This window comes from Anoplopoma fimbria, chromosome 3, assembly GCF_027596085.1.
Source record: "Anoplopoma fimbria isolate UVic2021 breed Golden Eagle Sablefish chromosome 3, Afim_UVic_2022, whole genome shotgun sequence".
Classification (NCBI taxonomy): Eukaryota; Metazoa; Chordata; class Actinopteri; order Perciformes; family Anoplopomatidae; genus Anoplopoma; species Anoplopoma fimbria.
This window is the reverse complement of record NC_072451.1, coordinates 21,570,501-21,585,854: the sequence shown is the minus strand read 5'-3', so window position 1 is coordinate 21,585,854 and position 15,354 is coordinate 21,570,501. Positions and strand designations below refer to the sequence as shown.

Genomic DNA, 15,354 nt, shown 5'->3' with positions numbered 1-15,354 from the left:
AAGTTGTGGGAAGGGAGGAATTTCACACAGACTGCATCCAATCTTTAATGTGCAAGAGATATGAAATTTGCCATTATGTAAATAGCAGAGACCGGTGACTGCACCACCGTTTTACACGGGTTAATTACATAGCACAGCGTGCACTTTAATGCATCATGCTCCAGTTATGCTGAAGCCCGATAAGGAAGGCTGTGCTCTCGCATGCAAACAGCCTTCATCTTGTTTTTCATTCTTATTGCCCCCCAACTCTCCTGTACTTTCTGTCTATTTCAGTTCCATATGTGCACAAACATACTGTACACACATATTTGCACACCCACCTGCTCAGCTAAGGCATCTTGGACTCGGTGCTCTAGACATCTGTGCCACAATCATTCTGGCTCACTGAGTGGATTCCCAATTACACGCTGGAGTAGCGTTACACTGTTTTATTAAGAATTCAAATTCGGGCCACACTGAGCGAGTTACTCACGAGCACTGAAAAATGAATGACTCTTTAGAGCAACGTGAAGAGCCAGAGCTCATAGTTTTTGTATTAGATTAATGTGTAATCATAGAGGAACTGGGCCACTGCAGCCAGCTGTGCAGCATCTTCTCTGCTCCCTGGCCAGAGCAGTGACATTTCTCTTTGCTCTTAGTTACCCGAGTCCCTTTTTTAAGTATTTAACAAGAGAGGGACGGTGTTAGATACTTTACACGTTCTGAATAAATTGCTGAGTTCAGCTCAGTTCTGCATGTCAGTTTGCCCTCTCTGCTTTTAAATTCATTTCTAGGAGTTGACAGGCATAAGGGGAACTTACAGTGTTTCATCTTCCTCAAGGAGTCTTTCATTATGTGAAGATATAACCCTGATCTGGTGCATATTTGGGAAATGTTGAAAAATATGGATATTTTTCTTTTTAAATCCGCCAAATAATGATTTAAATTTGGTGTTTTTAAGTAATATGTAATTTGTTGTGGATTATGGTAATTTTTCTGAAAGGAGTTTTGATGAAAACTTCCTCCAATAAACCTCTTTGTAGATTGTGAGCCTCAACCTCGTTGAGCTTTTTCATGGGGTGTTAATAATAAAGCCTCTATTTTTTTATTGACTTTGTACTGGGGGAAGATGTTCTTTGTAAATATATTTGCATTGCGCATACTGTCTGCTCCATCTCTGTGTGCTTTATGGTCTGGATTTCTTTTGATGTAGAGAAGTGGGTTGTTAAAGTAGTGGTTATAATACATTTGCTTTGTCGCTGTTATGCATAGATTTCCCATCGTGTTGTTTTTTTTCTGTTCACTATTCTGTGTCCTCTTTGATTGTTGAAATTGTTGATGTGTCATTACAAAAGTAGGTTTGCCATCAGAGCCTGTATCTTTTGCAAGTCACTATGTTGGTAAACTCAGAACCACGGCTGATAAAAGTCTCATCAATGGCAGAGCCTGACATTGTTGTGAATTTTGAGGCGAATAATGTAATTCACATTTTGGAGTTACTTTCTTTGTTACACAAACGAGTTCACAAGAGTAAACTGGTACGCTTCACCTGAACTAAGTTTCGGTTTCGCACTCTGCCTTGATCAAAGAACTGTAATAAAATAACTTAACCATTAGATGACAGTAGCACTGCATCTAATGATAACTGTCCAATTATTCTTCCATCGGAAAATGTATTGAAATATATAAGAATGTCTATCACAATTTCTAAAACCCCTCGGTGACATTTTGTTGTCGATAACCCTGATGGCAGTCACAAAAGATTTAAAAAGCCTTCAATCCCCACATTTGAAAAGCTGGAAGAAGATAATGTTCGACATTTACTACTTTTTTTCAAATAGTTGCCGATTCATTTTCTTTTTCTTTCAGTTTACAAATCAATTAATCGCCCAAAGTCGATTGCAACTACAGATGATGGTGAAGTTTGAACAGTGACCGTATAAAAATTAAATCATAAATAGTCCCAATGAATGGAAAGTTCTGTGTTTAATTCCACTATCTTGGCTGTTCTAATAGTATTTGAATGGTTATTCTTGTAATAAACTGGCAACCAGTCCAGGGTGTATCCATTGCCCAGTGTCTGCTGGGATTTAAAACCAAAAACTCATAAAAAATATAAAAGTGCCAATGTTAGTTTGGCTTTATTCAGCTGTCTCGCTCGGGGAGCTCAGGTACCTCACTTAATATTAAATGGAGATGCATGCCACAGTGCATTACTTGCTAATGCACTTTGCTGAAAATAAAAATGTTTCCATCTTGTAGTTTGCAAGCAGCAAGTGTTCTCCGCTGTACCAGATCTATAATTCAGAGAGGAGGACATGGCCACGCTAAACCAATTTAATGAAGCGGTGAATCTAGCTTGACTCATGTTATTGGAGCACTTTGTGCCTTTTCGGCTACGAGGCTGAGATGCCGAGTTGTCTCATTAACCACCAGAACCCGAACATTCACGTACACAGAGCAGGCAGACCCAGATAGATGGTCACATAGCCACACATACTGTATCTCAAAGCCTTATATCTCAGGCAGTTGGAATCGCGGCTCAGGATTACTCACATATAGGTTGTGTGGGTTAGGATGTGTGTCCTTCTGAATGATGACTTTAAGCAGTAACATGTTTCTAACTTCAACTGGCTATATAGGTAAGTCAGGCTCTCACAATCCACACATAATGGCTGTCAAGCACCTCTTTGCAATATATATTATAAATTATAAGCAGCAAAATAGACATTAATTTATATGAATAGACTGCAAATGAGTACTTTAGGAACTCGTAGTGTCGTGTTACATTTGTCACGAAGCTGCAGTTCGTTATATCTGATCAGTTTCACACATTTTTCAGCTCCAGAGCATTTATTAGGCTTTCCTTTATCACAGTATTATATCACATGCCTGGCGACAACTGACAAATTAAAGAGTCCCTGCACTTCTTCACTGAAAGCCAAGTTTAGGGTAAAAGGCTGTCAGCAATAACAAGGTCAATCGTGATGATCAAACGGAAAGTGAAGCTATTAAACCTGTTCAGACGAACACTGCCTTGGGTAAAAGGTGATGAATTTCTAAACAGATATCTGCCTTAACGCCAAAGTGGAGATGAATCCTTATTTTTCACTCTGGTGGTAAACAACTGGCAGGCAGTCAGTTTGTCTTTGAGTAATTGGCTTTTATTGTGTTGACTCTTTCTCTAGCAAAAACTCATTACCTACGTCTTAATAAAAATCCGAGGAGTCACTAATCAATAGTTGTCGAGAGTGGCATTGAGTTACCACTGATTTGTCATTTTGAAGTTTTCTTTCTTTGTTTGAATCCGGGAGGAGCAGAGCCCACGGTTCATTAAAGAGTCAAACGTTAAAAGGACCGGACAGCTCGGCGGTTTACAGATTCTGCTCAAGTCTTCGCTCTGCCTGCCTCTCCTCCTTCATCTCTTTCCATTTGGTTTGGATGGTTTTGATTTTGCTTTAGGATAAGAACCTGAAAGGTCATGCAGCAGTTTGTCTTTTCATCCCTTTTCCGAAGCGATCATCCGTATTTCTCTTTTCTCTGCTCTCTCTGTGTCAACCTTGTGTTCATTCCCTTAGTCTGATTCTTATTTTTTGTCAGGTCTTCTTTAGAACTATTTGGTTGAATTCATTCAGACAGCATGTTATTTCCTCTCTCAAAGATTCCACCTCCTCGCCTCTTTCATCTCAGACATTTCAAAGAAATGTTTTCTGTACTGCCTCCCTGACTCATCTGTAATCATTCATTTCATCTAATCATTCCTTCCCGTCTAGTTTCTTCAGTCATCATTAAGCTTGTTTGCTAACTTAAGACTCTCAACAGCTGTGTCTGTCAAGAAGTGACTAAAAAACCCATTTTACAGTGAACAATTGTCTCTGTTGCGTGCATGGACAATATAGCACTGATGCAGGCAACATCAAAGACTGTCAAACATCCAAACTTTGCTTTGGTAAAACACTTTACTCACACAAACTTTCTTAAACATGAAACAGAAACAAAATAAATGAAATACCCCTTTTATATCTCAATCTCGTACATTAACCATGAGGGAAATGAAAGGCTAAGCCAGAGCTGGCAAGTGTAAAAGGCTAACGGCTAGATTACTCCACTTATTTCTTACTATCCTGCCGCTGTTTAACTGGCTGTTTGACACAATATTTTACTTTAATACGACTGTCAAGAATGCACATGTCAAAGCGTGAATTAAACATGACTCTGCAGTTTGGAAAACTATAACTTTTTGACAGGAAAAAAATGTATTTAGTTAGATGTCATGAGTCAGCAGTAATACAATGTTCTCTCTGAGCCTAAGTGTTATCTACTGCATCAGCACTGTGTGTGTGTGTGTGTGTGTGTGTGTGTGTGTGTGTGTGTGTGTGTGTGTGTGTGTGTGTGTGTGTGTGTGTGTGTGTGTGTGTGTGTGTGTGTGTGTGTGTGTGTGTGTGTGTGTGTGTGTGTGTGTGGGGGGGGGGGGGGGGGTCAAGACCTGGCTGCATCAGCCATTCTCACTGCTCAGGCTCCCCAAGCACCAGTCGCCTCTCCATCCTTCTCTCCCCATCTCCGTTCTGTCACCATGCTGCAGGGACAGTCGCAGATTCTAAATGGGCTGGGTTCCCTTACCTATCTGCCAGGCCGGTACCCTGTATCAGTCAATATTGGCTTGTTGCAGATATATCTGTAGGGACGTATATCTTGGTCGATGAGTAACAAGAAAATGCACACAGAGGTGCACACCCATACTCTTCTTCATTCCCTGTTGCAGTTCTCATCCAGGTCAAGAGTTTGATCGACTTACATTGAAAGGAACTGCTCTCTCCTAGCTCCAAGCCATGGCCAAACCCTATACTCCGGCCCGACCATTGCGCTCCTCTGCTTCTGGATGATTGGCCTCGCTGTCACTCTGAGGACCCTGTGGTTTCTCATCTCGGTCAAGGCACTTTTTTATTCTGGTACCACAGTGGTGGAATTAATTCACAAGTGAAGGACAACATGGTCGGTCTTAAAAATCACTCCCCTTTTCAGGTTCCACCTTGATACCTAACACTAGCACTTCAATCTAATTTCTTTCAAATGAACAAAGCAAATATAAGAGGCAATGAGTACTCAAAAAACGGATCTGAGGGATACGCTTCCAGTTTTGGTGACATATTGCTCCTGTAAGTCACGTCTGTCAAATGTATGTTATGTAATCTTGGTGGCCTAGTGGTTAGGATGTTTGACATTGTTAGTTCACCTAGTGGAGAGGGCCTTTTCTTCTGCATTCTTCTTTCTGCATGTCATCCCCCTCTTTTTTCTTTTCAGTCCGTCTATCCTGTCAAGGCAAAATGGCCACAAGAAAAAAAAAAAAAAAAAAAAATGTAACCCAGTTAAATTCTGAGGGCGATGAGTTAACCACAATCTATTGCCGAACTAGGTAACACAATGATGATTGAGCCTTTGGCCCACTGATGAAATCCTCTGCATTTGCAGTGTTACAAACTGGATGTGTGTGTCCACATTCGTGAGACCTATGAAAGGTGACACTGTTTGAATCTCTGGGAAGTGAGATCCAAAAACACACCTGCAAATAACGCTTATTGCCATGGGTGCCACCAAAGAGAACGAAATGCATATCCTTGAGATTGTAACTTTAAAAAAGTGTTTTAGATTTGTGTTGAAGAACGTGACCTTCCATTATGAGAACATTGTTAATGTAAATTACAACTTGGTCAGAAACTAAGAAACTCTTTTTCAGAAGAATAAATGAATATCTGCCAAATTAACTGATTTTGAAACTATCAAATATTGGTAAAAATCTGATGGCACGTGGCAGCAAATCCACTAATGTTTTACAATTTGATTGATACCACAGAATATTAATTTACACTGTAGTTAATTAAATAAACACACAAATGTATGTTAAAACCATTTCTACGAAGTAAAAAACACATAAACAGCACAGTTGAAACCTAAAATGCACCCTGCAATTGAAACTCTGTAGTTGTCATGGAAGTTATACAGTTGTTTATTTAATAATTAAAATCTACTGCATATTGAATTTACATTTGATACAAAATAATTCAATTGTATCTTCAGTGCAGTCTTTTAACAAATGCATTTCCATATGAACAGATGTGCTTTGTTTGGAAAGACCTGGTCTGTCTGGTCCAATTACCCACAGTGCAGTTTACGGCTAGCATTGCTCGTGACATCCTCAGAGATTGTTCTAACCTCATAAATTATATTCATTATGCAGCTTGTTCTCAGTGATCACGCTACTACCATAATCCTTACATGGTTTGTGAACTTTAGCAATGCTGTTTCAGTGATCTTATTTAAAAAAGAAAACATGGCCATTGAAATGTCTCAAAGCGAACCTTGTTATGTTGCCAGGGGATAAGTGGAAGAATTGTAGAGAAACTCAACTGATTTAAAAAATAGAAGAAATAAGATTTGCTGAAAAAAAAACATCCACACAGTCAGTTGTATCCTCTGAACACTATGTGTAATGATTTAGAGTGTGCAAAAGCCAGTTAGCAAATGAAAAAGCTTATGCTAAAGCTACACAGTTATACAGTTCAAATAATTAGCTTAATTTATTGTAATATTAGTTATAGTAAAAAAGAAAAAGTGATTGATAAACTGTTAAAATAGATAGCTACAACTAATGTATTAATGGTTGGAAACATTATTGTAAAAATATACACTTTTATATAAACAATAATGTTAAATAGCATCCAGTTTGAAATCCTTTTAAAATTCAAATGGACACATTTGAAAATATATAAAGGAATTCTTCAGTTCGTCTGACTGACTGAGTGCTGTGGGGTCTGCAACAAGTTGGTAATAATTGTTAAATTTAAATATAGGAAAATGAAATCATCAAAAAGTTAAATGATTTGTCATGTAGGTTGACCACGCTATTTCATTCTGGGAGGCTTAAGGGTGCACTGTAAGCAAAGATGTATAATTAACAACATGCTCTGTAATCTGGATCAAACCTACTCTGTGCCAACTAGAGCAGATTGGCAGGAAAAGGAGGAGGGGGGGCTGGTTTGTTCCTTTGCTTTACAGCCAACTGTGTATTTGCTGTATTTCATGATCTTTCGGCTTGCCTCTTTGGGGGCAGCTCAGACGGTAAAATCAATTGGCCGGTGTGGTGGAGTTTTGTATGAGTCCTAACTGCATCATGGGGGTGATAGAAATCGAGTCCAGCGGTGTTTGTAGTCCTTCTTTGCTGTCTTTATGGGACCATAAAAAACACTGCAGTAATCTCCCTATCTCTTTCATTCCTGCTCACAGGCAAACAGACGTGCCCTCCAGAGAAATTTGACTGTGGGGGATCCACCAACAAGTGTGTCTCGTTGTCATGGAGATGTGATGGGGAGAAGGATTGCGAGAACGGGGCGGATGAGGAGGACTGTGCGTCTGGTGAGTTTAAGAAAGTCTGCTGCCAGTTCTCCACTATATTGGAAATTACCTCAAAGACACACATGAACCATTGTTACTGCTGATTCTACGTAAATCTTCCGCTGCCAACTGCATTTCAAGAGGAAATTCAATTTAAAAAGTGGCAATGACTAATGTGCAGAAGTGAATGACTTGATGAGGCTCACAGTTAGTAGAATAAGGAGAATTCAGATTCCTCCTTTTTTTGTATTTTATGTGGTTTCATCCTTTCTGATCCCACTTATCATCCAGAGCTTTTAGACATTAAAGCACAGTAGATAATTAGAGGGATTTGAAGTGAGGTTTGGGTTTTAAGCCAGCTGCACTTCATCTTTAATGTGGAAAGACACTTGGTGTGGAGTATCAGATATTCACAGCTTTCTGTTGACATTTGGAGGTTTCTGTCGCCACATCTTGAACCTTGAGTCTTTAGATTTTCCACTGCAGGGGCCTCATAACCATCAGAAATGACTTCACCTTCCACCCAGCCAATCAGACAACTCAACCGTGCGCTTCCTCAACCCCCCACCCCCTGCAGGGACTATCCTTGCCCTACTTCTGAGGCGCCGTGAAGAATCGGCTTCTTCTTTTCTCTCTTCCCCTTGCTTCTTCGCATCAGAAAAAATTGATTGAAGCAACAGAGCTGTGGGGTGTGTGGGGCGTTTAGACTTTGAAGATGAAGAGCATGTGGCAGTAAATGCAGGGAGAAAAAAAAAAGCCATCTCCTTATTATCCTATATAAATGATGAAGTTCATCTTTTCAGGCATCTGTTCCCTGTCGGTTGTTTGTCTGTGTGGGTGTTGAGAACATGCCTCTCTGGTGTTTAAGCAATTCATGTTTTTTTTTCAAGGATACATGCAACTTTGAGTTTTTATGAGATGAAGCCAACACAAATTGGGCATAAAATTAAAACAGAGCAAATACATACTCCTCCTGAATATACATTTACCATCTTCTCATTGAATGATACCTGATAAAAATGCTTTCAATTTGTCATGTAATAATGATATTTCTTGCCAGATCAGCCTACAAGTGGCCTGTCAGTGACTCCTCAAAGTGGCCCCACACTCTCATGCCAAGTGGTAGTGATTCCGTTGACTTAAGATCTAATGCCCTCTTAGCTTGGATGGCTTTTCACTGTGCTGTCCATTGAGACCCAGTCGAGCCTGTGCTAATCCTTTTTTCATTCTAATGTCTGTATTGATGCAGCAGCCTTAAGCTTCTCAGTAGTGACATGAGGGCAGGCAGCGGGCTGCCACCCACCCAGGCAAAGGCCAAAATCCCTCCAGAGGTAAATGCCACTCAGCATGACCAGGAGGGGGAAGTTGATTCCAACACCAGCACAACACAGTGCTAGATAACGTCACCAATTAGGCTTAATAAGTGCTGCTCAGTCCAGTTTCTCCGAAGACTGATTAGGCCCACCGCCAGCCATAGAGATGACATCTAAATCAAGTGCATAACAAAGAGTTTCCCTTATTTTAGTGATCGATGCCTAAAACTAGACAGCCCCTACCCATACTGTATTGCCTGGCTATTATATGAATACACAAAAGAAAAACCTTCAGAGTAAACATTCAGCATAATTAAATTAACTTGGTAAATCAGCATTCTCAGTGGTGAGTGTTCAGTATAGTTAAAAGTGTTGCGTAGTCTTGTTTTAATGCAAGCTTAAAGCAGTTATCGTCTGTATGCAGTTATAATTCTGCAAAACAATGACTTGCTTTAAGTTTCAAAAATGCTGCTTGCAGTATTACTCTTAAGAACTGCAGACAGAGGGCTCTAGATCTTTTACATTTACAGTCAGGAAGTGAGTCGTGAGAGAAGTGGTTGAAATTACGGATTGGTTGGATTTGAGTACGTCTCAGTTTGTCTGTGTGTTTCGGACTAGCTGTGAGCACACGGGCACTGAGAGAATCCACTTCAAAGCAGTGTTAACTCAGCTGTATGTTTGTGTTTAGAGGGAGACGACGAATGGAGAAGATGTGTCAAATGATGCAGCAGCAGTCGTACAAAATCGAAATATTGCAATTTTCTGAACAGTGTATGAATCCAATTGCATTTTGCTCCTGCAGGGCCAAGGCTTGGCTGATAATCTCAGAGAGTTAGGCTGCAAATGTAGTAACATCATCTTTGGGTGCAGTTAATTTAAAATATTGAAGCATACATGGGAAGTGTCAGCAACATTGAGCATCAAATGTTGAAGGGACTCCCCAAGTGTAAACAAGAAACCAAAATGTTGCTACAATGTCTGCCCTTTCCACAGCAGAATCAGCATGTTTAGAGATAAAACTCTGCCATTTATGCTCTATCACACCTGGTTTGTTTAACTGAGAAGGCTTCCATGTACTGTAACTGTGATTACTTGCTCATTCAATCATGCGGAAAGACGGTCTGTAAGTGGTAAGGACCCTTTCAGGAGCTGCATAATCTGATTTTTGGTGCTGAATGAAACAAAAAATCCCACAGTAATGCCCTCTTTCTGCAGTTGGTGGCCCGTTTTTTTTTTTTTACTTTTGCACATCTGGCCACTGTGGTCAGAGCTTTAAGCTTTGCACAATCTCTTTTACTCACATTCCTGTCATAGGCTGATGTGAAACTCCCACACCACCTAAGGTGCCAGACATGCTTTGAAAAGCTTTAGACAGACTCCACCTTCATCTCAATACATTTGAATTAACCTCTTACAATTCACAGTGTGTGTTACATCGGCAGATGCAGCTAACTTGTTTCTTCTTCAGACTGACTTATTACAAACAAACCAAGAGTTCTAGACATGAATTCAGCACTGACACAAATCGTTTGGGCAGTTTTGGTGATCTGGCCTCCTGTAGCGCTGAAGTGACACATCAAGTCAGGCTCCACTTGACTGCACCTTGTGACTAAACTTATTCTTATTGGTGGTCAAAGAAGTTCACAAGGTAATAGTTGGTTACTTGAAGTATTAGTTGTCAACTGGTCATAGATAATGATGAACAAGTAACATTAGATTAAAGAAATTAGTTTTTTTGTAACTCAATATAATGTGGTGGAAATTGCTGCTGGGAAACGTTGAGTGTCAGTACTTTTTGATTTTAGGAATGGTCAAATGATGGCAGTGAGGTTGGTACTCTTTGCATTCGCACCACAAAATTGTTTGTTTGTACACAAACTAACCGAACAGGCAAAATCATAAGTCACACTTGTGTTTTAGTGTGCAAGCTCAAGCTTAGTCCTTCTCACAGTGAGCAAAACATTCAAAATTACACTCACAATGTGACAAGAGAGTTTTCACTTCCAAAAATGATTGAGCTGGAACGTACTGAGTTAGCCCCAGTGCACTCTGCTATTAGTAGAAATTTACAGAGAATAGCCCAGCGCGAGATTCGCAAAAGTAAATCTTGCAGAGGCATCCTGCTAATTGAGTCATCCACATGTTGAATTATATATTAAGTAGAATCTAGCCCTCACCAGAGGAAGCTTTCCTTGATCAACATTACATTAAGAAGCACTTCTAGAACGGCTCCGCAAGAAAGTTGAACTGTCCTCAACCCTCAGCGATGTGGAGACTAATGTGCACTTACTCTGCAGGCTTCTCTCTTGAGCATGCCTGTCTGCTGGGATCTGCTGTGAAGCACGGGAGCCGGTCTGGATTTGTATGTTTTCATGTGTGTTTACATTTGCACTCGCTGTCGGATTGTGCTGCCTTCCTGGCCTGTGCATATAATAGTTCTGTGAAGTTGTATTTTTTGCATGTTTCCTGATTCATATTTAATGCTGTCTGGATAGTATGAGGCAAACAATTACTTCCTGCACTGCTCACAGCTGTCTCTGGGAGATACTGTGCATCCCCACCGATGAAGCTTTCACACAGGACCGTTTTACAGAACTAATGGGCATCCTCCGACAATAAAATCATTCAGCTCTTTGAAATCTAGTCAGGTGGATGTTTTGTCTCTTCACACCACCCAATCCATGTCTCCCCCATAAGCCCTCAGTTAGCTGACCTTCTCAGTCAGTAAGGATAGCAGAAAGGAGGTTAAAACACCCCCACCTTGTCCTCTATTATCTTCTCTTGGTCTTTACTGTAGATGAGAGAGTTGTCTCTTCTCTATTCCAGCAGTGTTTCCTCTGTAAATGTCTGTGTGGCATCACAGGAAAGGTCAGCTACTGAGCTATTTCCCCGGTGAGCCACTGTGACCTTGCTGCAGTGGCTGTGGCTCGTGGACCTCAGCTCTGAACTGTCCCCTTCAGTTAAAGTCTGTGATATCTATGTGAAAGCTGTGAAGACGTTACGCTGCACAGACAGTGACTGATATGCTCAGAGGTATAAGGCGTGTGCAGATAAAATATGCATTACTCAGTTTTTACATGCTTACCCACAACACGAATGTCTCTCTTTTTATCTCACGTCTCCCTCTGTCCCTCCTCCTACACAAAAAATATAATATATTTACTCATTCACACGCACATACACACACACACACCACTCACTCATCAGCTGTAATGCTAATGTAAGTAGAACGACCAGTCATCTCTCGCCTTTTCATCTGAGCCACTGGTTGCTGCTGGCAAAAATCTGCCATCATCAAAGCAACCAGAAAAAGTGAAGTGTGTAACGCTGCCAGCTACTGACTACCATGCTGGTAGTCAGAGAAAAGGTTTTCCCTCCTAAGTTATTGAGGATGGGGCAACACATGGGTGCCACCAGTGGAAAGCTCTTAGGAAATCTAGCATTTTTATGGAATTTTTATTACTAGTTGACATTATTGTGTATTTTCCATTAAATTATGTATTTCTTATTATAGCTAACAGAGTTGTGTTTGCCTTGATAACAAAAAGAAATGAGGTAGCCACCCTGTCAGGATACAATTTAAAATTGCTGTAAACTCTTTTTGTTAATTAACAGTAAAATAAAAAATAAAGGACCAGAAAGTTGCTAGTCTATCAGCAGAGTTAATATAGGTTGCTTGCTGGCTGTCACAAGAACAATCTATCTCAATGCTAACATCAGCACGCTAACACACTCACAATAACAATTCTGGTAAACAGATGTTTAGCATAATATATAATGGTTAGCATGACTTGAGCTTTGTGCACATAAACATAAAAGGTTGTGTGGCGTGAGAGCAAATACTGTGTATCTAATTTCTGTGTGTCCATAGATATGATATACTGTATAGTACACAACATACATTAAAAGTGTATACATACAGTCCATATTTACATAACCATTTGGTGTTTAGTATGTATAATATTTTCCTTCTTTTGTTGAAGCAGCCATACCAAATTATGTATATAGATCTGCCAAAATCTACCAACCCACTGAGTGACATGTTGGGTCCCTCTGTCATTTTTTAATTAATTTTTTTATCATTAACACGTAGTTACTCGCAAAACATTACATTCAGGCAGTCTGTGGGCTTAAAGTCGCTCCAAAGACCTCAGATGAATTTGCTTAGCTCCTCTCCACCACTGGAAAAACAAAGTCTCTCTCCAGAGTAACCAGGCCACTCATGTACATTACTAATGGTCGGCCCACTGTGTAATAATGTACATGACTGTTGAATCTCCTTAATTATTTAGTGCCATATTAGTATGGAGTTGGAGTAGAGGCATAACGGGGACAGCAGTTGCATAGTACTGAAACACATCACAATCAGATGAAGCTTGTTTAATATTGATGAATATAAACCCTTCTACTGAACTGAATTTTTTTTTATATCAGCTGTTTTCCCGTGCTTCTGTGGCAATCATGTCGGTGCCAGTGAATAATTAAACACTGAGGAAACAGATAGGGACTAACATATGGTATAGCTACATAGGCTAGGAATTAGGACACCATCCTGCACCTGATGTTTGTTCCACCAGTTTAACTCAGCACATGGAAATGCATGTGATTTTCCTCTCTACTGAGATAAATATGTATTTTTTTTCTGAGGCGGTTTCTGATTCTGATAGGTTGTAGTGTTTTAGCTTTAAACAGCCAACCAAGAACACAACCTCTTAGCTTATCATTACTTTTAACTGATAGTTAAATGTTGATTCCTGTCATTTCTGTTCAGAGCATTTCAACCCGATTTATACTCTAGCCAATCAAAAGCTGATCCCTGTTTTGATCAAAACATCAGTATCAGATTTACAAATAACTGCTCTTGCACAAAAAATCTTGACTGACAATGTGCATTTGCTTTACAATGGGCTGATTCTCTGTAGAATGTTTTAAAACAGCAATCCCCTTCCTGTAACCATCTTTAACAGCCAAAGGCAGCGGTGTTGAAGTTGAACTCCCTGTGGTTTGTATGAATATCAATCTCTGCTTCTCCCGGTGCTGGCCTCTGTGCTGCTGTGGGCTCACAGTGGAAACCTGAACTCTCTTCACAGCCTGAGCTCTTTTGGACAGACTTGAGAAGAGACAGAGAGACACAGAGAGATGAATTTACAGAAGCTGTGAGGTCTTTTGCTCCCAGGAGAGGAAGTTTCTCTCCTCCTGTCCACCACTCTTTCTTTCTCTTCCTCAGTTCAGAGAAACTGTTATTACTGTCACTGTGTACCTATGTGAAGCAAATTTAAACCTCTACTTATCTCCTCTCATCTACCTACTGATAATGTTGAAGCTTCATCTTTTATTTCATGTACTGCAAACTAAACCTGGGGTGCTTGCTATATCTTAGTTCATTTTTAAGGCACAGTCCTTTTAATATATTAATTACAGTCCACATTTAGATAGACTATGCAGGCCCTCATTTGACCTTCAAACTCCTTTCTGAGTTTTGTTCGTTTCTGCTGGTCCTCTAGATGCCAAAGCCTGCCCCAGCGGTGAGTTCATGTGCTCCAACCGCAAGTGCTTGGCCACCGTCTATGTGTGCGACGGCGACGACGACTGTGGAGACGGCAGCGATGAGCTCAAGTGTGCGTCCCCTCTGACCTGCGGGCCCAACCATCTCCGCTGTAACACCTCAGAGTGCGTGCCGCTTATGTGGAGCTGCGACGGAGACCCCGACTGCTCTGACAGTTCGGATGAGGGGCCCGAGCGCTGCGGCGGCGACGGAGTCCCCTACCTGCCCAACCGCCGGACAAACTGCACTGCTGGGGAGTTTCGCTGTGCCAACGGGGAGTGTGTGAGGCTGACCTGGAAGTGTGATGGAGATCCAGACTGCAAGGACAAGTCTGATGAGTCTGACTGCCGTGAGTTTCTCCTTCTGTCTCCTTGCCTTCCTCCCCTTATGCTGTACTCTCATTTGCACCTTTATTACCTTGCAGGAGCTTATACTTTCACTATTGTGTGAAGGCTATCATCGTTTCATAGTTGAAAGGCTATCCTCTCTGTCTGAAAGGGTTTCTGTACGTATGGAATATGTAACTGGGTTCAGGTATAGTTTCAGTACAATAGAGAGTAACTATAAAGAGGATATAGCTGTGTCCAATTTCCATACTAACTGCTATTTCTAGGCAGGTTTTGAGTACGTATACTGAAAAAAAGTCAGTATTTTTGCTAAAAATGTGGAGCTACGTTCACAAACATCTGCTCTTGTTTGCAGTGGGCAGTTATGTTCAATATTTTGTGTGTTTTCATATTATTTAAATCTTACTAGTTATATTATGTTTTGGTTAGTGTTTGAGTTTTTTGTCACATTTAACACCATCATCCGTACACCATCATCCGTGTTTGTTGAGATATCCGTATGCTTTGAGACTTGAGAGAATCTCAACAAACAATATGTCCTTCCTCTTCTGAGGTGTTACTTTACCATTTAGCACATTTCCACTATGCTGGGAGTTGGGGTAAGGTTTCTCTTTTCATTTTTTAGAAATGTTTCTGGTAAAGAATGTGTTTCTGTTGATAAAAACAGTGTGAAGATGGGGCCTTGTGATAAAACAGGTTTTCCTATTAACTGGTCATGGATGGGGGAGCCCTGAAGCTCCTGTCACACTAAGCCCAGAGTGTGAAGCCCAGATAGTCCCAC

The 15,354-nt window shown here is 40.6% G+C and overlaps 1 protein-coding gene across 1 annotated transcript in view; it reads left to right on the top strand.

Annotated features, from left to right (window-relative positions):
* Positions 1–15,354, top strand: part of LOC129111974 (low-density lipoprotein receptor-related protein 8-like) — a 66,685-nt gene that overhangs the window by 26,075 nt on the left and 25,256 nt on the right. The window contains exons 4-5 of the mRNA XM_054624147.1: positions 7,261–7,389; positions 14,186–14,575. Of these exons, the coding sequence (XP_054480122.1) occupies positions 7,261–7,389; positions 14,186–14,575 (519 nt within the window). The remainder of the gene's footprint in view (positions 1–7,260; positions 7,390–14,185; positions 14,576–15,354) is intronic.